At 40.1% G+C, this 24,193-nt stretch overlaps 1 protein-coding gene across 4 annotated transcripts in view; it reads right to left on the reverse strand.

Moving 5' to 3' along the window:
- RARB (retinoic acid receptor beta) overlaps positions 1-24,193 on the reverse strand; it is a 325,063-nt gene that overhangs the window by 76,729 nt on the left and 224,141 nt on the right. Inside the window, exons 1-2 of one of the 4 annotated variants that reach the window (XM_039384808.1) lie at positions 16,374-16,885; positions 15,128-15,889 (exon numbers count right to left, since the gene is read on the reverse strand). The exons of 1 other annotated variant lie outside the window; for it this stretch is intronic. In XM_039384808.1, coding sequence (XP_039240742.1) covers positions 15,128-15,284 — 157 coding nt within the window. In that variant the 5' untranslated portion in view covers positions 15,285-15,889; positions 16,374-16,885. Of the gene's footprint in view, positions 1-15,127; positions 16,886-24,193 lie in introns of those variants that run through there. 2 more of the 4 variants (XM_027722018.2, XM_027722015.2) reach the window with 2 other exon arrangements.

A 24,193-nucleotide genomic window follows, 5' to 3' on the forward strand; every position in this document is an offset into this window, starting at 1 on the left:
TAAACATAAATGGGAGAAAACTCAGATCCAGTATCTTCAATAAGAAATAAAACTTTCAAGGGCAGTGAAAGAGCTGCTATAATCTCTACATATATCCAGATATTTTACTAAGTCATAAAGCCTCCATTTATAGTTATTAAATGTTTTATAGTGTTTTGCAGATTTTTATTTTTAAATCTTTTCAAGCATTGAAACAGAATAATTCAGAGTATTATTCTAAAGGAATGATTTTATTCCTCAAAACTTACCTCCTATCCAAGTTGGTATTAGCTTTCAGTATTACTATGTCTGCCAAATAAATTTTTTATTTTCTATATATTCAACATATCTCATGACACTATTCATCATGACTTTCTGCTGTGGCTTGAATCCAGCAAGAAAAGGAGTGTTTTAATATCTTTAATCATGTAATACTATTACACAGTTGTTCAGTACCACATGGACAAAATAAAACTGTTGTGCTCTCCTTGGAAATGCAGTAAAAATTACTTGCTATGTAATATTTTACGTATAATTTTATTTCTCAAACTTTAGGACCATTAGTTCAGAATATTTTGATCTTTAAGTGTTTTTAAATCTTAAAATTAATAGAGTGACTCAACAAGAGCCAATTCAGTGATCAAAACTACTTCAAGTTAGTATAGTAGCAGTTAAAATGCTTATCATCCCAATTAATTTGTATTACAGCCACACTGCTGGATATCACTAATTGATTTATATACCCTACTTTCTATACCCATTTACAAGGGCAATTATGAACTCCATCGCATATGTTTAAATGGGTTACATTAGAACAGTATCTAGAAACTTGACTGCTGAGCTTAAAATCTTTAAGAACAGGTAAATTCTTCATTAATGGGTATGCTATCAATCCACTACAAATGACCTTTCAAAGCAGCACGCGGTACTAATATTTTACTTTTCATGGGCAGTTTGAGGTTGATTCCACTGATGAGCTTCACCGCTATCTTTAATTGTTTTTAAAATTGCATATTATAGGCAGCAATAAACATAAATTAGCATCATACCATCCACAGCTTTCTGCAAGGCACAGTTTCTATAAACAAGTTAAAACGCATACATCTGTAAATAATAAGCATAAGTATGCTGAACTTAATGAATAAGGGCACTAAAAGAAATTGAACAGTAGGGGTTCAGCAATTAGAGTAACTGCCCATTTTATTAAAAATGTATTGTTTCCAGCTTTTGCTTTAGAAGACTTTTATTGCTCTGCTAATTCGAAGTTTTGATTTCCTTGGAAAAGGACGTCTAACTCTTTATTTTTCTTTGACAGCCCCCTGTCACACAGCCACTCACCTTTTTTACAAGGCAACGGACAACTGTGAAGCTTTATATCTCACTGCTCGGGACCTCACTCTCCGGCCCTTGCTGCAGACCTTTTTTTTGGCATTATGCCACCCAGAGGTATGATTCTTTATTGAGTAAGGTTTCATTCCACAGCGAAGCTGGGATGAAACCTGCTGAACCAGCAAACCCCAGGCAGCCGCCCTCCGGCCCCTTCCCAGAGGTTACCAACACTCTGGCAGAGTGGGGAGGGGAAGAGCACGCGTCCAGCTTCCCAGCCATGCTGCTGCAAAACAGGGCCATTTGCTAAAGCTGGCAAGGCTCGGGGCCATGAAATGGAGCCATGAGTTTCCTCCTGCTGTTCAGCAGCAGCCTCCTCCAAGAAGACAGGGCAGTGTGTAGACTGGGAAAAGCAAAGGCAGCTTCTTTAAACCAGGCAGATATGTCTCCCATTCCCCACGTTATTGCAGTGAACCCTGGGCTACCTTTGCTTGTAAATAGATGGTTTACATCCATGTAGCTTACTTTCCGAGTAAGCATTAAGATTATTCCTTACACTAGCCTAATTGCACCCACGTCGCGGCTCTGCTGCAACTGTGGGGGTATAATTGAAACAATACGTTATTTCCATTTAGACATGACACAATAACAGGAAAAAAAGGCTTTCATCACTTGAGCTTATCTGCAACTAGAAGGGCAGCGAGACCAAAACTTAACCTTGCTGACATCCTCCAGCACACATATATTTGCAATATCTGAGACCAAAACAGGGGCATAGCATGCCAGACCATGTTCTAAGAGCAGCTCACCCCAATATATTTAAGAAAGGAATATTTAAGAACTGCACATTGCCACTATCTTTTGAAGGGACAAATAAAATATAGAGTTCACCAACCTGTAATGCTCTCTGATCAGAATTTCAATACTTCTGAATTGAATACCTGCCAGACAAAAAATGGTAACGCAGGTAGGTAACCATGTAAACTAAACCAGGTAACATGAAAACTAAAACACTACCATATTTCCTTTCCTTGGAATTCACAGTACCTTGATATTGAGTTTATAGAATATTGTGGTTTTGTTGTTTGTTTTTTTTTCTTTTAACTCTCCACCGTCACAGTTAACCTGGCAAACATCCCTCGGCCCCTCTCACAGTAGGTGCAGCAGAAGCCAAGAGCTGGGAAGGAGCGTGGTGTCCTCGAGCCAAGTGGTAGCAGCACTCTAACTGTGGCTCAGGGCACACCTCCACACTCTGCCTAGAAGAGTAAAGATCAATAAAATAAGACATTCACAAGAGCCTGGAGACAAGACGAGTACCGTGACTGGAGAGCACGTTTTCCAATATTCTGTTTTCCTATTCTCTACCTGCAGTGGATTTTCCTATTAAACCCTTGGAGTGAGGAATGCTCATAATTTCACCTGTATGTTGTCTGCCATTACCATTCTCATTCAGAAGAGAAAAAGTATGCACATACTGTACTGCAGGCAAACACCTCTGTGCTAACAGCATTTCCTAGTGACCTGGTCTTTCTTATTCAATACCTACCTTCAACAGTGACTTGGGTTTTTTTTCCCCAGATAAGCTGCTCGCAATTAACTGCAATATCCTAGTCTTGCAAACAGGAAAAATGTCAACCATACTTTATACAAAATATGGCAAAGAGATAGTACTTTATTTCCAAAGAGCTGGAAAAGCAGTATTCTGTCCTGATCCCTGATGTCCCAAGAAACTTAAGGCAAAACTCATCCTCTGAAAAAGGGAAGTTACTATTTTCCAAATGGATCAGAATCCAGAAAATCTCTGGTTAACATGATCTAATAATTTTAAAATGTCTATATTATGAATATTCAATATTACACATATGCATATAAGCATGTTTCACAAAACATACTTTTTTTTGGGGGAGGGGGGACGACACTGGACTTTTCCTGCCATGTTTGAGAGATTTGGGTCATCATTTACTGTAGAAATTAAGCCCTCTTTAAAAATGCTTTTCCAATTGTCATGGTTAGAAAGATATACTATTAAATGAAAATTCATTCAATGCCATCTTCCCAAATTTTCTGAAGGACTCATTTAGTGCCTCTGCTCATACTGAAAGGATTCTGAAGCCCCACCAAAGTATTACTGACGACATGCTAAAGCTATTAAAAAAATTAGATAGCAGTGAAACTATCTTAAGATCCAGAAAACCTCTAACCTGTGGCTTTAGTATTTCATGAATCACTATGACAAGGCAGAGCAGCCATTTTAAGGAATTAGTAAAATACAGCGCAAGAGAGCTGTTAGAAAACATTGCTTTTAATTTCTTAGTATATGTCTAAGTCTGATCACTGCACAACAGCATATAATTGCCCCAAACTGTAATATATCTAGGTAAGTTTTCTACAGAGTAAGTTTAGCATGATTTCATTTACTTCCCTGTCTGATCTTGTTTTGTGTCTCATTATGTGGACCTACTGGAAATTTGGGGGAATCTTCTTAGTTTTTTTTCCACTTTATCCACCAGATACAAGTTTGTCATCTAAGTATGACAATCTATAAAAACAGCAATTAAAAAAAATCATAACCTGTGAACTCATGGAATGCTCTCTGAAAAAACTCACCTCTGATCACCTTACCCTGGGACCAGCAATCCCAGTGGGACAGGGGCATATTTTGGAAAGCTCTCACACCACCCAGGCACAGGGAAGACCCCGTTTCGTGGCACCCCCGGCATTTGCAAACCAGTTTGCCTGATCACTGCCTTCTATTGTTTCCCGAGATAAGAAGGGCCCCAGTGAACAATTAAAGCTTTCAATAAATAATCTGCAAGCACATTCATTTGATTTACTGTTATTTGATACAGCAGTTAGTTTCAATGGGGCAGTTACTATTGATCACGTAAAGTACTACAGACAAACATGAAACACTTCCAGAACTCCATGGATTATTACTCTTTATCTGCCACTCATCTGGGTTACTTGTAATGGTTGCGAAATTTAAAATCAATAACAACAATTAGCGTTCGGTATACTCTGAGGAATGAATCATGTGAAGTATGTTTTGTTACAAAAATGAAAGGCTGGAGAGCTTGCAAATGTGAAAGACTCTTGCAAACAGCCAAACTCTAAAATAATTTATCCTGGTATTAGAAAGTGTCCAAACAAGGGGGTAAAGAAAAGAAAGAAATGGTATTTGAAATGCACACACAAGCTTACACACAATTATAAAAAGGTATTGGTAGGGTTTTCAAAGGAATAAAACTTTCAAGCAGGCTAGTGAGAAAGACACACCCAAGTTTTCCTCAGAAAATTCCACTACAAGTCCTACAATTTCATACTTGCTCCTTGACCTCTACAGGAGTTTTGGGTTGGACTTGCACCTATGTAGAAAATTGAGGACATAGGAACAGGTCTGACTCCTCACTAGCTTTTACTGGAGTTTATCACCAAAAAAGGTATCTAAGTGTAAGAAATGAATGCAAAATGAAATTAATAAAGCTGGAAACTGATTTTAAGTTATATATGTTGAAAAACACCTTCTTTCTTTAGATTCATAGAAATCAGTTGTGAATCTAATGAAATGGATGGAAATAACAGTATTTTGAGAACTCTGCCAGAGTAATAATTCTAGATAATTAAAATGCAAAGCAATAAGAGAAATGTTTTATCATTAAACTGTAACCAGAGCTCTGTGTGAAATCATCCATTCAGAAGACTTGTTTTTCATCAATTATTTGTAATTTATCTCATGTAAATATAAGAAGGTCTAATTAAAATGTATGACTCCTTATGCAGCTTCTTGTCATTAAGACCAATGAAAGCATTCTGAAGACCATAATGAAATAATTATGTTTGCCTTTAAGAATCCTCTTCAACAACACATGGCAGTACCACACTAAATTAAAACATCAGGAACTAAATTTCTCTTGCATCTATTTCCATTTTCACTAATTATACCCCCAAGCTTTCCAATAGACCAGGCCCTAAAATTCTTCTGAAGCTGAAACAGCCTAAGGAACAGCAGCCTTTTCATAGTAATGGACTTTGATGAAGAAACAAAGGTAATGCAGCCCTGGAAGCATTAATATTTCAAATAGAGTTATCATGTGAAAATATGTGTTTATTTGAAAAATGGGGAAAAGATTGTTGATAAAAAGCCAAATATGTGTTCCAAGGAAACCAATACTCTGATTTAATCTCCTTTAATTGCGTCATTCCTTCCTCATCTCTTTTCGTCAGAGTATTTTCTTGTTCTGCCCAGAAATTCAAGTTAGCAAAAGCATTACAAACATGGTATTACTGGGCAGTGCCAGTGTACCATGCTGTAACTGAGCTCTGCTTTCACATTTTGGTAAAGGTGAAAACAGCCCCTGTGAACAGTTGCAGCTTTCATAATGGACTCCATTTCAGGGAGAACAGCTATTTTCCCAAACTGCCTCCAGACATGCACTGCTTCCTAGCGCACAGCTCCTGCTTTAACCGTGAAGTCTTGCAGGACCTCTCTAAAACAGAGAGAAAGGAAAGGATTCGGATAAGATTAAAAAAAACCAAAAAAACTCCACCAAAACAACTCACAGAAGGATGTGAGTCAGCTTTGACTTCTTGCAGGCAGCCGAAGGCTTCTTGTCAAAACTTCAGGGAGATAATGGATCCTTCTTGGTGTGGTCTCAAGATTAGTGAGTGTTGCAATACATGCAAAGCATAGTAAGATGAGCAGTTCACATAACCTGCATGGCATGTGACTATATAGGCAACTAGAAAAACATAGCCGGAATGTGCTCTCCAAATGGAAAGACGAAGGCAGAGGTTCACTGTGGGATGAAGCCTTGGGAAAAGTATCTTGCTCTGTTAGCCCCCCATCATCAAAGACACTGAAAGACATAGGTGATTTGCCATTTGTTCTGCACTTTACACCTTGGTTCAAAGTGTGAGGTGGAATCAGAAGGATCTTTAGAAAGACAGGTCTCCAAGACCTTACAGCCAGCCACTAAGGAGGATCTGACTTATACCCTGATCCAGTAACTAATAAAATTTCTTCCTCAATTGAATGAAAAGAGAAAACTCAAAGAACAAAGCAATGCAAAGGAATACTCTGCATCATGAGGGGAAAAAAGAAAGACCTCCTGAGACCAAAAGTTGAGAGGACGAAGAATGAACAATGACTTAAAACCAAATAAAGAACCTCCCAAACTCAAGACCTGATCTTAACAATAAAAAAGCTCAGCCATGCGTGACATTTTAGCTAGTCTTTTGTCTTGTGCCCTAAGCCAGAAACTGCAGACTGGTGGATCAGTGAGGGCAGATTTCTGTGAAGGAGGGAAGGTTTGTAGAGAAGTTAGGATCTTTGATTAGAGCAACCCAGAGAGTTGTGCAAAACCCCCACAGGCAGTCGAGCTTTGGGGAGCACAGGCTTTTCCCTGCGCCTTAACCAGGGTCCTGGGGGAAGCATCTGCCTGCAGATCCGCAGCCCTTGCCCAGGGGAAGGTCCGGGCATCAGGTATCGCCAGATGGCACTGTGACACAGTTTTCCAACTCCTTTTTCTCCTGTGTGAGTGAACGTTCAGTCTTGGAAAGACAGGCAACACTGGTCTTCCTTGTGAGTTTTTGGGTAGAAGATGAGGAATTAAAGCAGCGGAGGAGCTTGCTCCCTGCCTCAGGCTCCGCCCAGGGACAGTCCCTGAGCAACTGTGCTGGAGGCTCTGAGACCTCTGAAAGCCAGGGTAGAGTTGCACCGCGCCTGAACACCTCTGTCCCAGACTGGTATTTATGAACAAGTGAAATATTTAAATCAACTCAGATGCTGTTACATTCACTTATCATGCAGGAACCTAGGAATCCTCTTGGTATCAGTCACCAGCTGGCAGAAGAAGTGATTCTTGGACAAGACTGGAAGATGACATGGAAGTCCAGTAGGAAATGAAATACACACCTCTATACGAAGTGCTGCTGTGCCACCAGCCAGCTTGGCAGAGAAGACTACCAGAGTGGCGCAATGGCCATTTCGGGAACACCTCAAGCTGCATTCAGATTAAAAAAAAATCGCAGGATTCAAGACATCTTTTGTGTTCTTTAGCTGTTTTGGTGGGGTGGGGTTTTTTTTGTTTGGTTTTCTTTTGGTTTTTTTTTGTTTGGTTTGGGGGGTTTTTTTGGGAGGGGCAGGGAGAATTGAACTATTCCTTCCACTGTTTGTATCTTACAGGCACAAATGGCTTTCTAGAATCAAAGCACCACTGAAGGAAATCTGTGTTAAATCAAACTGTGGCTGTTGTGTCCGGTTGGTACAACAGCAGTCAACCTGTCTGATTGCTCCACACCTCTGTCATATATCTTTAAAAGAAAAATGAACCTTCTTTCTTTTTAAGAAGCAATGTTGGATGTTCATTGTGCTGAACCTGCAGCGCAGTGGCATGAACTTTTACTAGTATATCATAGAAGTATTGGTACATAAATACACTAAAGACTCACTCATACAACCGCTCTGTGTCTGAAACTCTTATTAAAATCAAAGGTGGAGGGCTGAGTGCTTCACTAGATAAGGCTGTAAAAGACAAAGATGTACTTAATTTGTCATTTCACTGTTCAAAGATGCTTGCTAAAAATACAATGTGAGCCTAGAGGAAAATATTATGGTTCAATGGAAAGAGATTCTCCAAACCATTAAAAGAAACTAAGCGGTGCTAAAAAATCTCTTTGTTGTGAGACGTTTTTCTGCTCTTTTTCTTAGGGGATGCACTTAGAGGGCAAAATGTAAGTCACTGAAAGTGCATAGAACGGAAATCCCTTCAAAATATGGATGGACTTTAACATCGTGTCCTTAGCAGTGAAGATCCAGAGTACTCTCAGAATTTATAAATACTCATTCAAGCTTTAACCTATTAAACCTATACAAGTGTCACTTGCATGTGTATATTCAACTTACGTAGTTTTATAATATTCAGTTTACATATGGTATAAGCAGGGGAAAGAAAAATCACCTTGTCCAAGGGGAATAGAAGGTATATTATATACTCTATGTCTAGGATTCTTTAAAACAGACTTGCTGGATTATATTTCCATCTCTCTTAACAAAAGTATTTGAAGAAACTGTAAGGCTCACACAGAACACTACAAGAAAGTGGGGTCAGTTATATAAGGGCTAGCACTAGTTTGTTAAAAGTTTTTTTCCTACTCACTCCCAAGTAAAGGGACAAAGAAGTGAACATTGTGGGAATGTGTTTCTAAACCACATGATATCCTTATCAGATTGTCATGTACAAGGGAGGTTCTCACACAGGGACCCCATGCTGGTGAGCTGCCCTGTCACATGATGCAAGTTCTACGCTCCTATTCAGATTACTAAAATGAGCTGAAGAAAGCTAGATTTCCCCCTCCTCCCTCCCTCCTCCCCAAAATAAGCAAAATACACAGTGACCAAAGTCATATTAATTCACTGCCACTGGGAAAACAATCCTGAGCAGCTGCTAACGATAAGTGAGTATATGAAGAAGATAATCTAGCTATTAAAATCTATGCCACAATTAATATGTGATGAGCAGACTTTAATGCATGGAAGGAAACAGAGAATCGGAGAAACCTGTGAATCAGACAAAATAAAGCGAAATAAACCTTGGCTGACTTGCAAATTTATAGAAAGAGAGTAAAATGTTTTTATAAACAAGTCCTACTTTGTCCTATGTCTCTATTTTCACTGTTGATGTTGTGAACTCTGTCACTGAATTACTTTTTCATATAGTTTGGGGGAAGTGGAACAGTCCTGTAAACATTTTTAATAATTAAATGAAGGTTCTAAATAGTAATTGGTCATTCAAATACATGGGTTGTTTTAAAAAGTGCTGAGGGAGCTCCTAGATGCTCAGCATATTTGGAAATGAAGCCATGAAATGTGGATTTAGGATGCTAACTTTAGGCTACTGTTTCTGACATTCTTAACTTTTGAAACACATTTGCTCACGCAATGACAAATTAGTAAAATCCTAGACCTTAGATTATTTTTAAAAAGTTTAAAATCCACATTTTTGGATGCAAGTTGTTTACAGATTACAATTAGGAGGAACAGCTAAGATTACTCTGACCAAAAAACTGCACAGAATCATTTCCATATGATACCAGTTTGTTTATTTTATACCTAGAATATGGTTCTCATAAAAAGGCGGCAGCAGTAGACGAAAGACATTACTCTTGGTTTGCCTGCTAGAAAATTCAGCGTTGTTACCCTCATGCCTATATTTTTTCCTGCAGTACCGACAAAATTATTATTCTGTTAGTTTAAAATAGTTTTGAGCATTTTGTGGCTTGTATTTCTGTGGTTCCATTTGGTTTGAAAGGGCTTGGATTTCAGCAAGAAGTGGCATGGGTCACAGTGCATGGGGACAGACTTCATGCACGTGAGCAAAGGTCAAAATCAATCATAGCTTTGTATTTCCAGGCCTATTACTTTTGGCAGTTTACCCTGCCAGAAGGGGCTAAAATATTTGCCTCCCAAAAGGAGTAAACATCAATAGGAGTAGGAATATAATCAGATTCTCAACCACTCAGCAATGAGAAATGAGGGAAAAGGATCCCCTCCTCTCCGTAGCCACTAAGCCATTTAAACATTAGATATAACATTTTCAGCAAAAAGTTGAAAGATTTCACAGCACAGTGACTTGAAAAGGACAATAGGCCTATTTAGGCAATTATATTATGCAGGCTTTGTTATTAGGCAGCCCTGCTCAGTCCCAGAAAGTCTGGATAATCAAAAGTGTCCAAGTACAGGAAGGGGAAAAGTACAACCCCACCCTCCCACACAGCCGCTGCCAGGACCTCTGGATTTGAAGGGTAAAGTCTATTTACCGAAGTTCCTTGGCCATTTTATACATCAACTGATATCCTTCCTCATGGGGCTGCGTGCTACAGCCTAGCAGAGCTCTGGAAAGCCCTCTGAAACCACAACTAATTTGGCCCCAGTCGCCCGCCCCTGTAAATTCACTGCTGAGAGGCTGCTGCCAGCCCCCTAGGCAGAAACTATGAAGGGAGAGGGAAGTTCCCCCCCGGCTCGCACGCATACCAGTGCCGGTCCCCACGGCCAAACAGATCTGGAAACTCATCGCAGCTGTGCTCTGCTTCTGAGGTCTCAATAGGATGGGGCATAGCGCGGCCGGACCGCGGCAGACAGCAGTCCTTCTGAGCACAATGTCCCTTTCACAACCCCACTCCCAAATCTAAATGCTGGCTGTGTAACACAGCCGCACTTCATCGGCTGCGTAAAGGGCGGTATATAAATTAGACCTGAGCAAAACCAGTCTTTTGGCGTGTTTAGGGGAGGTGGAACCACAATCTGCCGACCAGGGCGCCTCATTCCCCGTGCGCCCCTGAGCAAAGCCCCTCACCTTGGCTGGGCTGCAGCGCTGGTGTGACGCACACATGGTTAACAAAAACAGCTCAGCAGTAAGTGGGGATTTAACTGGATGTGAGGATGACTAACTTCGCTGTTTGAAACACTATCTCGGTCTTTCAACTCCTTAACTCACCCTCTTCAAGGCATCGCCTCACCAGCCTGGCTTTGTTCTTACAAGTTGCACCTTTGCTGCACAGACTCATTAGGCAAGCAGGGAGTCACCCAAAGATACATTGCTTTTCCTCCAAGCTTATCCCATCCTGACTTCACCAGCGAACGCCTCTCATCATTTTTGTCTGCAGGAGTTTTTGACAGCGGTGCGTGTCCATTAGAGTTTTCCTGTGCCAGCAGACGAATCAGGCTAACTGCATTAGAATCTATGTAGAGAATAGTTTCCTCCTTTCAATTAATTTGGAAGAAAAATATCCCCATGCAATTTTTTTTTATGTAGTGGATCAGAAACAAACATTTTTTAATAACATATTTCAGGGCATTAAGCTAGAAGTATAAAAATTTAAACAAAGACTGTATCCCTAAGCAAATCAATCCTAGCAATTTAGCTGTAAAGTTTATAGATGAACTTTAAAGAAAATAACCTGGTTCAAACAGATCTTGCCTTCTGGGCACTAGCAAACACACCTGCAGCAATTTGATACTTGGGAATGCAGATTACAAGTCCTTCACTTCAAAATGTTTGTTTTTAAATTCAGAAAGATGAAAGAAAATAAAGTAGTGAGCTTTTTTTTTTGTTGAGCACAGATGTTTCCAGCGCTTGCAGGGAATGAGAATCTGACCCAAACATTGCAATAATCCAGAATTCTGAAGGAAAACATACACCTTCTGGAGTCCCATCTTCATGAACTTTCTAAAAGTTAACATCCGCTAGCTCCTCTCTAGGCAAACACTTCCTACCAAACTGAAATAAGAACTGCATACCACACGAGCCTCAACATCCCAATGTGTTCTGCTGCCATATCCATAACTTTTGCCTTCATCAAATTTTTCATGCTTCTAACCCTAAGGAAATGCAGTAGGCAGTAGTCTTCTACTTGATATAATTAGCTGAAACACTACATAATGACAAACAAACTTACTCTTGTTTTGGGCCTGCTCATTTGTTTTTTTGCCTGTTTAATTAATGAAGACTAATGAAGACTTTTTAAATAGGCTTTTCCAAGGTCAAATCGCTATTCTTTGCAGCTCCTCTCTCAGGACCTGTCCTGTTCCCACTTCTGCAGTATTTAGTTAGCTCACGTTTCACCAAAAGTTACTGGTTTTCTCTCGGTGTTTGTTGCCGCTGCACTACAAGGGAGCAGAAAATTCTACCTTACTTAAGAAACTATAGATTATTCATTCTTGCAATCTCAATTCTTTTGTTCTTTTAAGAACCCTCCTTGTCTAATTTGATTATACTGACCTGATTTTTATCTTATGACAAAAGGAGTGAGAATGAATTATGATTAAAAGTGCAGTTGGTTCTACTCTCATTTCTGAGTCCATAATTTTCTTTGCAAACAAATAATTTCATTTTAAATCTCCTAACTAATATCACATCAAACATCAACATATGTGAGTGCAAAATTAGGGGCGATTTCTGCGTGTTTGTAAAACATCGCACAATACTCAGTGGTTAACGGTTGCACTGCAAACCCATGGCAGATTTTTCCTCCCACAGGGGAGAGGAAAAAAATACCACACAAGTTAAGGTCATGTTTGGGTTGTGCCTTATCCTCTATTTTTACTTTGCAGACCCTCATGGACTAGAAAATTCATGATGCTGCAGGAGTGCGCTAGCTTAGTGAATCGTAATAGGATTAACGTACTGAAGATGTGCTGAAGTTGGAGACCTACAGCATTCTGCCCTAAACCCTGCAATGGCCAATTTTGCCAGCGTTTCAGTTGAAACCCTGATGCTGTCTGGGATTGTTACTGGCCTGCTCTGAGTCTGCACTATCCATGTACTATTCCCTCAACAGCCATTTATGTTTTACTCTACAATCACGTCTCTATCAAAGCAATATTTCCAAGGCCTAAAGCAAGGGCTGCAGGTGTACTGCTTTTTTTTTTGCAGAACCAAAAATAAAACAACAAAGTAGACCAAAAAAACCCTATCTATCACACATCTAACAATTACAAAACTTGGCTATTATTACATTCCATTTAATCACAGAGATTTTCTTAAAAAAGGAGAATCAGGAAATGCTTGAGTTAGAATTAAACTTTGCTATCTTTGTATTTATAAGCACTGGAGCAACCTTTAAACTATTAAAAGCTTTCTGGACCGCAAAAAATCTGGTTTTGTCATTATTTTCATGAGATGCCAGATAAAAATCTTACACTTTGAGAGAATTTTGGTATTTTAAAATCGATTTATATATTTACTCATATGCATAAGCTGCTTACACTTTCTTCAAAACTGAAAACAAAATTTGCTCTAGTAATCAAACAGTAATCTTAATTTGGACCCTAACTAAATTGTTTTTCCATGTTTCTATACATTAACTTTCACAATTCAAATTACAGTCATCGTATTATGATTCAGGTTTCGGCCCAATTTTAAATTCCCATGCAGTGAAGATTAATCCTATTGCTTACAAAGTTACAAGACTGGATTCCTGAATGCATTTTCCTGTATTTTTAGTTATTCTTGTTAATATGAGTTTCTTTGATTAGCTAAACTTTGCTGTTATCTACACTTGTCTCTTATCACAGGCCCTAGGCAAATGACATATTTACCACTCATTCCATTCTGATAAGGGTAATCCTGTGTTTAACTTGCCCAAGAACAAACGCCATATATTTTGTTTTTAAGAATCCTGCTTCTAGGTACTAACAACATACAAAAGAATGAGCAGGACGTTTTAAAAACAGAAGTTATTTAAAGAATATTTTGTGAGTGTAAGCTTTTAACGACAGTATATGCCTCCTACTCCAGCAAAGTTTATTTAATTCCAAGTTTCCGCAATATCACCGCTGAAGTTATACTAAAGTTTAAACCATGAAAGGAGGAAAACACATTTTTAGTAAAACATCTGGTTTGGATTTTTGTTTTTGCTAACTGAAGCTCTCCTGTAGCTAGTAACATTATTTTGAAGTAAAAGTTTTGTTTCATAATTTATTTGAAGCATTTTGAAAACAGTGCAAAGAAAATAAATATCCCGTGCTGAACTTCACAGTCTCCTTTTAATTGTAAAGATATCAAATCATTTGCAGTGTTGTAGGCTGGTAGTCACCATTCTTTACAATTCTGTTTTCACTACTCAACCCACACAAAAGTCATATGGTGACTGAAAACTTTTGAGCAGAGTGAAGCACATTATTTCACCAAACAGTTTTACATTTATTTTTCAATTCCTCCCTCCACCCCTCAGAGATATTGAAGGGAGAACTCTTCTAATTCCTAGTTAACTTTTTAACATACTGCGAAACGAAAATTTAAAACAGATTGATACAGTTAATGGCATACTGAAGTGCCCGAGAGCGTGCTAAAAACATTTTGATAGATAGCCAAGTCATTTATCTAAATCACCGTCAGAGCAGTGAAGCATCCTGCAAGTTTTTATGCAGAGTATAAGCTAATGTTTTCTGGCACTTTTTGTCATTTCTCAAACTTGAAACTGGGGTGTTAAAATACTGCTATTGTTTACCATCTATATATTTCAGCAACAAATCAAGGCCTTATAAAATAATAGTACATTTTCAGAAGCGTCATACCACTAACTCTCACTCCTCTGTTAGCAGTGCAACGCTGTCTGCATTTCAAGGTATAGAAATAATTGATGGTTAAACTCAAAGGGTGTTCACAGTAAGTAGTTTTCTAGCAAAACAGCAACTTCTTAGAGCAACAAAGTGAAGAAGAAAGGTGGCAGCAAGGTCAGTACAAAGAAATATTGCCTTTTCTTCGGAAACTTAAAACTTCTGTCTGATTTTTGGAATGGCACCTACCCACTGCAATTCCACATCTTTGCAAGAACTGTAGAGAGCAGTATTTTAATTGCTTGGCTGCTCTGCTAAAATGCACTTCAAGACAACATGCATCCTGATTATCAAACGTGCTACAAAATTAGATTAAGGAGAAAAAAAAAGAGCTATCACAGAGACGTTATGTAAATTCATCCTTCACTGGCTGGAGTTTTGCAAGTATTTGCTGTATTACATTACAATTTTATGTGTTCCTGTTTGGCTCCACAACTGTTCTTAGGATCAATGTGCCACATGAGAAGGGATAAACAGAAAGAAGTCCGGTGCTTCTTTCCTTTTTCCTTTCTTGCCAAATGGATAAAAAAAGCTTGCAAACCACATTTTGCACAAAAACTCACCCCACCCCTCATTACCTCTGCACTTAATTACGAGTCTTCCTTTTTAAAATACATACAAATAAATAAATAAATGAAATAATAATAACAACAATAATAATTATAGTAATTGCTTTAAAGTGGAAAAATAACAGTTGGGACCTACATTGAGCACTGTGCCGGTGTTGCCACTCTGTTTGTGCCAATCCACTGAAGCATGCTTTGAGAGCCTTCTCCTGGAGCATGCAGGAAGACGGACTCGCAGTGTAGAAATCCAGCATCTGAGCAGGGCTCACTGCTAGAACGTCCATACAGTCAAACATGATTCCCCTTGCACAGAATGCCTGCAAAAGTGCTTTCCTCTAGGTGTGGAGGAAAATGGCACATAAAAGTACACCCAACTCCATCAAACTCTGCCCCTTTTTTGGCACGTAGGCTGTTGGTCTTTTTCCCAGACCAGAATCATGAATTATGACAGACAACACAGCTAAAAGCCTGTAATTGATCCAAATGATCATTTACCATTTTCCAGGCTGCCCAGCCAATCCAGCAAGATGGGGGGATGCGAGCCGCATTCCAAGTTTTAGCTACCACCAATTTCCCCCAAAATTTCTTGAGAGTCAGTCCAGCTCCTGCGGCAATCGCCGGGTGCGTGCCGCGTCCCACGCCGTGCCAATCGCCCACCTCCCCGGGATAAAACAGCTCCGGTAGAGGCTCGGGATCCCCCTCGGCCGTGAATAGATGCTTCTGCCTCTGAACAGCTCACTTCCTACTACTTGTGTCACAGGGAATGAAAGATTGAATTGCCTAATATATGCGAGTGAACTTTCCGTGAACCCTTCCCAGGCTGCTAACCTTCAAATGACCCAAGCGGTCTGACATCACCAGCTCCCAGGATTCTCACACGCCTTCACAACTCCCAGCAGCCCTGCAAAAAAAGCAGGCAGGCAGGCAGGCAGGCGGGCAGGCAAAGGCGAGCCCCAGCTCTGCCGGAGTCGCCCCGCTGCCGCCGAGCGGGCGGGTGTGGACGGGGAGCCCAACTTCCCAAAAGACCCAAAATAATAAAGGAATTAAAACAAAAACAAAAACACACAACAGTGAGGAGAAGGGGAACGGGGTGGGAAACAAACAGCGATGTTTTCAGCAGTTGTAGGGAAGGGAGGATTTTTGAATTCCAGTTCGATTTTCTAAAACTTCTGTACCTCCCCCCCCCCCACACACATTCCTTTCCTCCCCGGAGAGGCCAAGAGCGAGGCGCAGGCGCTGCCGCTGTTCCACAGCCAGGGACACGGGCTTCGCCCCGGCTTCTGGGGCGGCGGGTCTGGGCTCGGAGCAGCTTCATCCCAGCGCTGCCCCGGCACACGCCAGCAGGGACCCCGCTCAATGCCACCCGCAGGGACCCCGTTCAATACCACTCGCAGAGACGATGGCCGGTTCCGGCCCCACTCCCAGCGGGGAATCTCAGGGGCCCGTCCCTCCTCAGGCGTGGGGGAGTCAGGCCCCATCTCTCCTCACAATCCCTCCCTCACGTTGGCTTCTAAATCACCCAGCACTCCCTGGCTTCCCCGATGGGCCGGATTTGGCAGTGCCCGGGAGGGCTTGTCCCCACCACTGAGCCTAGGGCAGGAGGCAGCCACGCATCGCCTCTTCTCCCTCCTCAGCCCCGCCGCCGGGTCCTGCCTGTCTCTGATTAGCAGAGAGGGGCTGGGGCCGCTCCCGTGGCCCCGGAGGGGCTGTATCAGCTTTCAGAGGCCTAATGAGACCCAGCTCTCCGGGAGGGGACAAAGGCCACGAGCTAATCCATGGGGAACAGAACCCAGCCCATGGTGCCGAGCAGGGACACTGTGGCTGCCCCCTCCCAAGCCACCCCTTCACAGCCGTTCTGGAGTCAAGGGGCTGCTCCCACCCACCAAGGTCTCTATGAAAACAGTGGTGGCAGCTCTCCCTCATGGCAGGAGTAGGTGTCAAAGCCTTCACAGGTGTGTGGCCAGGATGCCACAGCCAGCCCTGGGCTGACCCACCATTTGCAGCAGGCCAGCAGAGAGCTCTGTGTTTTTTAGGTAAATAACTACCTTCTGCAAAGTCTTGCTCATTGAGAAAGACTCCATCGAGGCTTCCAGCAGTCCTCATTCCTATGGACAATTTAAAAATGAAAAGCAACAGCCTGGAAACACTCCCTTTGCCCCAGTGGAAAGAACATGAGCTCAATAACCACATACATGCTACCATTTTAAATGAATGAGCCAAGCCACCTCAGCCCCAGCAGAGTGACCATCACCCAGGAGCAAGGCACAGAGGAGCCTTGCTTCCCGCTCCAAGGAAGCTCAGATTCAGAAACTGGAAAACGAAAAGCTTGATTATTGCCTGTTTCTTGCAAAGCCCAACATGGGGGTCGGGCAGAGAAGGGGACACTGTGCGCAGGCATGGCGCACCACTGGCAACCGTAAAGAAATGCTGGAGAGAGACTCACCCTGGGACCTGCGCAGCCACTTTAATGGATGTGGTGTCCCCTCTCCACAAAAAGTCCTTTGATGAACCGAAAGCTCTCTGACAATGCCTGCAGATTGTATTAACAAAACTTTTCACACAGGTTCAAGAATTAAAAAAAAACCAAACCAACTCACAAAACAAAACCCCCCACACAGCACAGACACTTGTTCCCTGAAACTGATACACCCACGTTGAAAACTAGAGGCCAGCAAAAAGAGCTGCTGCAATCTGGAAGCGAATCCTTTTGAAGAGATAAAAACAAAAGCTTTTCTTAGCCTCCTTCCCCTCGACGGGAGAGTTGTGGTTGTCCGTGCAGCACGCAGCCTCTCTTCCCGTCTTTTCTTCAGGCAGAAGAGTTACAAATGCTAGAGTTTAACAGCTTCTTTTTAAGGACTTTTTAAGGACTTTCTCAGCCCTTTGGGGTGTCGTCCCCTAGCCTGTACCCCTCCAGCTGAAGAAGCCCCTGACACTCTCTAATCCAAAATTTATGGACAGCATACGCTTACCAAAAAAACTATCCTTCAGGGAAGGCTTGTTTAAACCACTTCAGCACAGCAAACAGTGTTTGTTGTATTAAAAAGGCAAGTGGAAAAGCGGCTAAATTTCTGTTTATATCTCAGCTGGCTATATTGCTACAATTTTGTTTTGAATAGCAAAGCTAAATTAAAAGACAGTATTTTCTAACCAGAGGACACAGGACACACGAGAAGTTTGGAATATGTAATGTGTCACCACAAAAATAACTGGAAAGGATGACATAAAACACAGTATGTTTTGTCAGTCTCCAATTTAGGGAGAAAACAGCTTTTTGTGTGGACCAAGGTTCTTGGAACAATTTAAGCTTATGCCAAGAAAAACATGTTGCCCATGTGAGTTAAAGTAAACAAAATCAGACAAACAGAAACATACAGTTATGTTTTTTTCTATTAGCAGTCTTAGAATACTGTATTCAAAAATAAAACCTGTTGGTTATACTCAAAACATAGACCGGCAACTTCTGAAAGTAAATGTCGGGAAGTCACGCTTTACTGCGTATGAACTGAAAAAAGATTACTTTTTCTCACTGTATCTAAATGAGCCAGGTAGCTCATGCTTTATTACGAATAATAGTTGCACTAATTTTTATACTTCTTACTAAAACCACATGTAATTAACAAATTCCTCAAACAGCCCAATGGTTTGCTCTCATATTATTTCTACAACACAGTAATCTATGCATCTCATATTTCACTTTGAAATAGTATGATACTCATTTTTCTTAAACAGAGTATCAGGAAAAAATCATAAAATGGGGGGTATTTTCTAATCTAGATCAGAACTAACCATAATTATTGTGATAACTAATAGCCCTCTAAGTCAAATGTAATGAAACTTTAAGTATTGCCACATATTTTAAATGCCTACCCAGCTCCCATAGAAGTGCAAGGAGGCAAAGGAGGCAACAACTCTCCAATATCTTCCACTTTATCCATGCAAAGAAATTGTGACTTCAGATCATTGCTTTGATCTGTTTCCTCTCAGACTGTGATAGCAGAAACTTTACAATAAACATATTCTTAGCTATAAGTAAAATAAAAAGCTCAAGTCAGAAATCTATTTCCTTTGGTGTTACTGTATATTTGTCAGTGTGACATAGCACATTTGAAACCCATAATCATAAAACAAAAATTTACAGCCAAGGTTTAGGGTCTACATCTGTTTCTCTGGTTTTTGTATTACAATTACCCACTGGACAATTCAGAAAGCAGCACTATGAATCATGTACTGCACACATGGTTGTGCTGGTCACTTTTTCGTTAGTACAAGAGGCTGAGGATGCCATAATATGGTTCAACAAGAGAGAGAGAGCTTTAACTAGAATTAGGATGAGTACACCAGGCTCTCTAATAAAAATTACTTTACTAGAAGCAACAGAGTACTTGAACATTACAGGCATATTTATAGGTTGGAAAAATTAAGAAATACATGCAAAAATTCTCCCAATAGAAGTACCTCAGGGGAGGCAGCCTTTTTTTTCCTTTGCATCCATTTTACTATTAATCAAATGTAGCACTCTCTTGAAACAGTTTTGACAGCAGAGTAAATGGTTACTAGTGAATGATGTGTGTGTTTAAGCAGTGAAAGCAGAGACAAAGTGATGTTTTCTTCTACTCCCTAGGCAAGAACTGACACTAAGCTTGCTGCCTCAGCTTTGATACTCACAGATTCCTTTGTGTCAGTTGCTGGGAGAATCACTGGCAGTTCACTAACCCTGCCTCACACATGGGCTTTGATTCTTACCTCTTCATTGACGATAGATGTTAATATGAAACAGTATTTGTCTGCTTTGATGGGTTTTTTCCTTTTTTTTTTTTTTTCTCCTCCCAAACTGGTGATACAAGGTTTCAAATCTGAAAACTTGAATTCCCCCTTCACTACATGTAGTTTTTAGTGTTAAAGGATGTTTTCCTCGTGTCTCAAGCACATGAATGATGTCAAAGATTATGGGGAAGAAAATCACTAGGTCACAAGAGAATGGCTGAATATTTAAAACTCTAAGGTAGGCCTAGTAAATGAGTATCAATCTTGAGCAAGAATCACCCTGAAGAAAATAAAACAGTAAAATTACTGGCATGAAATGGCGCAAATGACTCGGAAAAACATGAAATACAGTGAAATTAAGTCAAAAAGGGGTTTCTTCTGACTGCTATATACTACTATACACAGCTTGCAATGACCAAAACAGGAATTTGCACATAACAGGAAGAATTACTTCAGGCCCGAAATATAACAGCAACTGGCGAAAGACTATTCGGTGCAGAGCAGTATTTTATTTTAGATGGGAAAAGCAGCTCCAGACCAGAACTTGGGCATGCAAGCAGTCTGCGAATCACTTACTGATAGAGGCTTTTTGTCTGTCTTAATCAGTGGGTATGTATTCGTAAAACTGCCTTTAAAGCTGATTGCTTAACTTAAAGGCTATAAAAATAATTCATCTCCACAAACTCGAACACACAACCACGTTTCTTAGAATCCATACAGTTCTTTGGCCTGGAGCCAGGGGTAAAGAACTGCCCTATATGATAAAACTGGAAGTGTATCTGGCTCAGCAATCTATTTCTAAGAGGGACTGCTACTAGACCTTTCTAAGGAAAATAAAGGAATCTCTAGTGAATGGTGAAGTATAACTCACCCATAGGTCCTCTAATAGCCGGTTCTTTAACAGCAAATCACTTAAGCATTTAAAGCATGAGATTTAATATCCCTTCCAAATTTGTTTTTGGTAATAGCCCTGATATTCTAGATATTCATATATAATCAATGTCTTTTTGGATTGTGATAAATTTGTAGCTCTTTGACACAGAAGTAGATAGTAAGTTACTGGGCTTTGAGACAAAGGATAATTATTAAAAAAAACCCCAAAACCGAAACAAAACCAAAAAACCCACTATAAAACTCATCCACATTACAAATAAAGAAGACAGACCAAACTACACCACTCTGAGGCCCCAAAGGCTGACTGCTGTAGGCTCCAGAAAGGTTGGCAAAGAGGAAATGATGTCATATGCATAAAGAGAGAACGATATGCATTTTTGAAGGATGTAAAAAGAAAAAGCATTATTAGATTAAAATTGGCTACATTCTGAATCTACACTTGCTGTTTAGGAGGATCCAGCAGTGCAAACATCACTGCTAAATGGTTGTCAGAAAAAAATAGAAGTGAGGGAAAAAAGGTTTGTTTCATTTTGTTTTCTTTTTAAATGACCAGAAACTGCTGTTTCAAGGCTTAGCCAAGAAAGAGATTTTTACTACTAGCCTATAAATCCCTCAAAACAGAGTTATAATGGAAATGCTGAGGTAACTGGAGTGCCATGCATGGCACTGACACATTGCATTGTATAATGGAGGGAGAATGAAGGTTGCGAGATCTATAAAACCAAAGTAGAAGTGTGGTGTATGAAAGAGCAGAAGAGCAAGTAGAAATGTTGAATATTAAACTGCAGAGAATACTACGTCTAACAATAAAGTTTCCTGTATGCCAAATATGCTCATGCTTGGCTGAAAGCAAAAGAACGCAGAGCTCCATTAAAACTAAAAGAGAGATTTAAAAAGGATATTTGAGTAACTACTTTGTTTCTGCCTTCTTTAAGGAGGGAAACAGAAACTACCTAAGAAAAGGATAGTATTCCTGATGTTCTGATATCCTGGAAGGTGTCTCGGAATACATAAATAAAAAATGTTAGAAAATGCAGAATAAATGGGAGTTCCAAACACAGATGACTTACAACCCTAGCTGTAACCAGAATCAGAATAGAAAGTGGGACAACTGTTTCTATAGGTTCACTAATGGCAGCTTAAACTTTTAGTGCAAAGATAGCCCCGATGGCTTTCTTCCAGCAAAAGACCAAAATTACCAAGCAGTAACTGGAACTCCAGCTCAGTACATACCTATATTCTAACAAAGACTGAACCTTACCTAAGCCCTATTTAACTTAAGACAGAATTAAGCAGCATTTAAGGCTTGTGTTCCTGTGCTGCTGGTAAGGACAATCTATATAGAGGGATCCCAGAGACCTGAAGTAGCTGAAACGCTTGAGTGGAGCTCTGGTCACGTAAAGCCCAAAGCAGATTGGACTGGATTATGCCATCAATGTAAACTGCAATATACCCGTGCTCAGCAGCTTGACACGTGTATTGATGACAATCTAGTTCCTGCTTAGCTCATTCCCAAACCTACATCAAACACTGAAAGAAGAGTCCAGTATCCTATCTGTGGGCATCTTAAAAAGCAAAATGAAGGAGTGACTGGAAAATGTTCTGGTGTAGCAATGACAATGTGTAGACACAGCCTGAAATCTGCTGGTAATGACAGTCATCAAGCCAACACCTCTATTCTGCCTATTGTGCTAACACACTGTACATTCACACCTTTGTTTTTATCATGCAGATGTACCTTCTGTTTGGGAACAGCCTGCATAAATTTTTGCTGTTAATGAGGTAGAATTACTCGGAAACTGAGGTATATATTTGGTGAAATGGTGTCCCTTTTCTTTTGTAAAACATATGACATCAATAATGTGTGAATTAGCTGAGGGCACATGTCCTCTCAGGAACACTGTTATCACTGTAACTTTATTGATGTAGTCTGAAAAGTAAACTTTACTAACAGGGTCAGTTTTACAAGCTTACAGGTTATCATAGTGTAACTACTGTTGAGCAGGTAAGGGATTCCGTATATTCCTTTTATACTACAGTCACTGTCCACAACTGGGTTGTTACAAGTAAAACTCTTTCAAAAAGGAATAATTGCTTTCTCACCTACATTATTATACCAGTGCAACATTGAAACATAGATGAGATCTCAGGAAAAATCAGGCTAGGCTGGACCTCGCATTCAGAACAAGCAGTGGCACGATCAATGATGCCTGGTCTGAAATGTTCACAAGATGTTCCTGGTTTTCAAACTCTGCTAGAATACACCTATCAAATTTTTCTTTAGTGTGTTCCTCAAATTCTACTTGACTTCTGAAATTTAAGCCAACAAAGATAAATCTGCAGGGTCTCAACGTGCTTCAGTGAGCTAGTCCCACATGATTAAATAGATTTGCAAATTCCCATACCCTTGGACTGCAAGATTCCCATATTGGGCCATAGAAGGGATTGAATGTCCAGACATATTATGTCCATGCTCAGGGAATCATAACTGACACACATGCTTTAATCAAAGAGGACTTACAGAGCTGGGTTGCAGTTAGAGACTGGTGGTCAACAGCATACTGCCCCAGCCACTGTGAGGTATCATGAATTTTTTGCCCTTATGGGACCTTTAGTGCCAAATGTAGTGGAGGATGTGCAAGGTGGTCTCTAAGCATGTAAGGTAGCATATTAGGCTTCATAAAACTATCAAATAAAAATTTTTTATAAAAAGTTTTATAAAACTATATTATAAAACTAATTTATAAAACTATCAAATTGGTTTTGCATAAACCAGCCCAAAACTCTTCATTTGGATATCTTGAGCCTTCTTCTGACTGAACTATTCTGCACAGAGCTTGTCATCACACATAAAAAAAAAAAAAAGGCATTTATTTTAATCCACTCGGAGTTTTGGGTAAACATCTTCAAGAATAGGCTTCTTATTCATGGGACACTAATCTTCCATGTACTGTTATCAGACTGTCAGAACAATAGACTTTACTCAATCTCATATGGAGACATGCAAAGAAGAATGTGTGGAAGGATACTCTTTCCTTTGCAAAATGCCTCCAAGGTCTCACCCTTGCTGCATCCATCCGTTCTGTCTTTGGCATGAAGTATCCCAAAGGATATGCCAGAAGACAGGGTTGTGGCCCAACTTTATCAAGGAATTATCAAGATTGATGAATAGTTAAAGAAAGTCTCAATCTATAGGTAGTTTAGTAACATGAATGAGGTGTGTGCACATTCCCAATTCAGAGAAATATGTTTTAATTATCCTTAAAAAGTACAGCATGATGTTACCTACAATCAGATCCTAAATGTCTAAACTAAATGACAATATAGTGAATATATGTTATTTAAAGACTTAAAAATGTTAAAGGTCCACCTGCTGGATTCTTAAATTTGTCTAAAAATTGTTGAGTTTTTTTTTTCTTTTTTTTTTTAAACAGACTTCCTCAGAGTAGAAGTGCACACCTCTGCTAGTAAAGCTTGTCCTGCTAGCTGAACAATGCAGGAACATTATGTCACTCAGAGGTAAGACTTCACAAGCATGCAAGAAAGG

Source organism: Pipra filicauda, unplaced genomic scaffold, assembly GCF_003945595.2.
Source record: "Pipra filicauda isolate LSUMZ 115617 unplaced genomic scaffold, ASM394559v2 scaffold379_size694699_pilon, whole genome shotgun sequence".
Lineage (NCBI taxonomy): Eukaryota > Metazoa > Chordata > Aves > Passeriformes > Pipridae > Pipra > Pipra filicauda.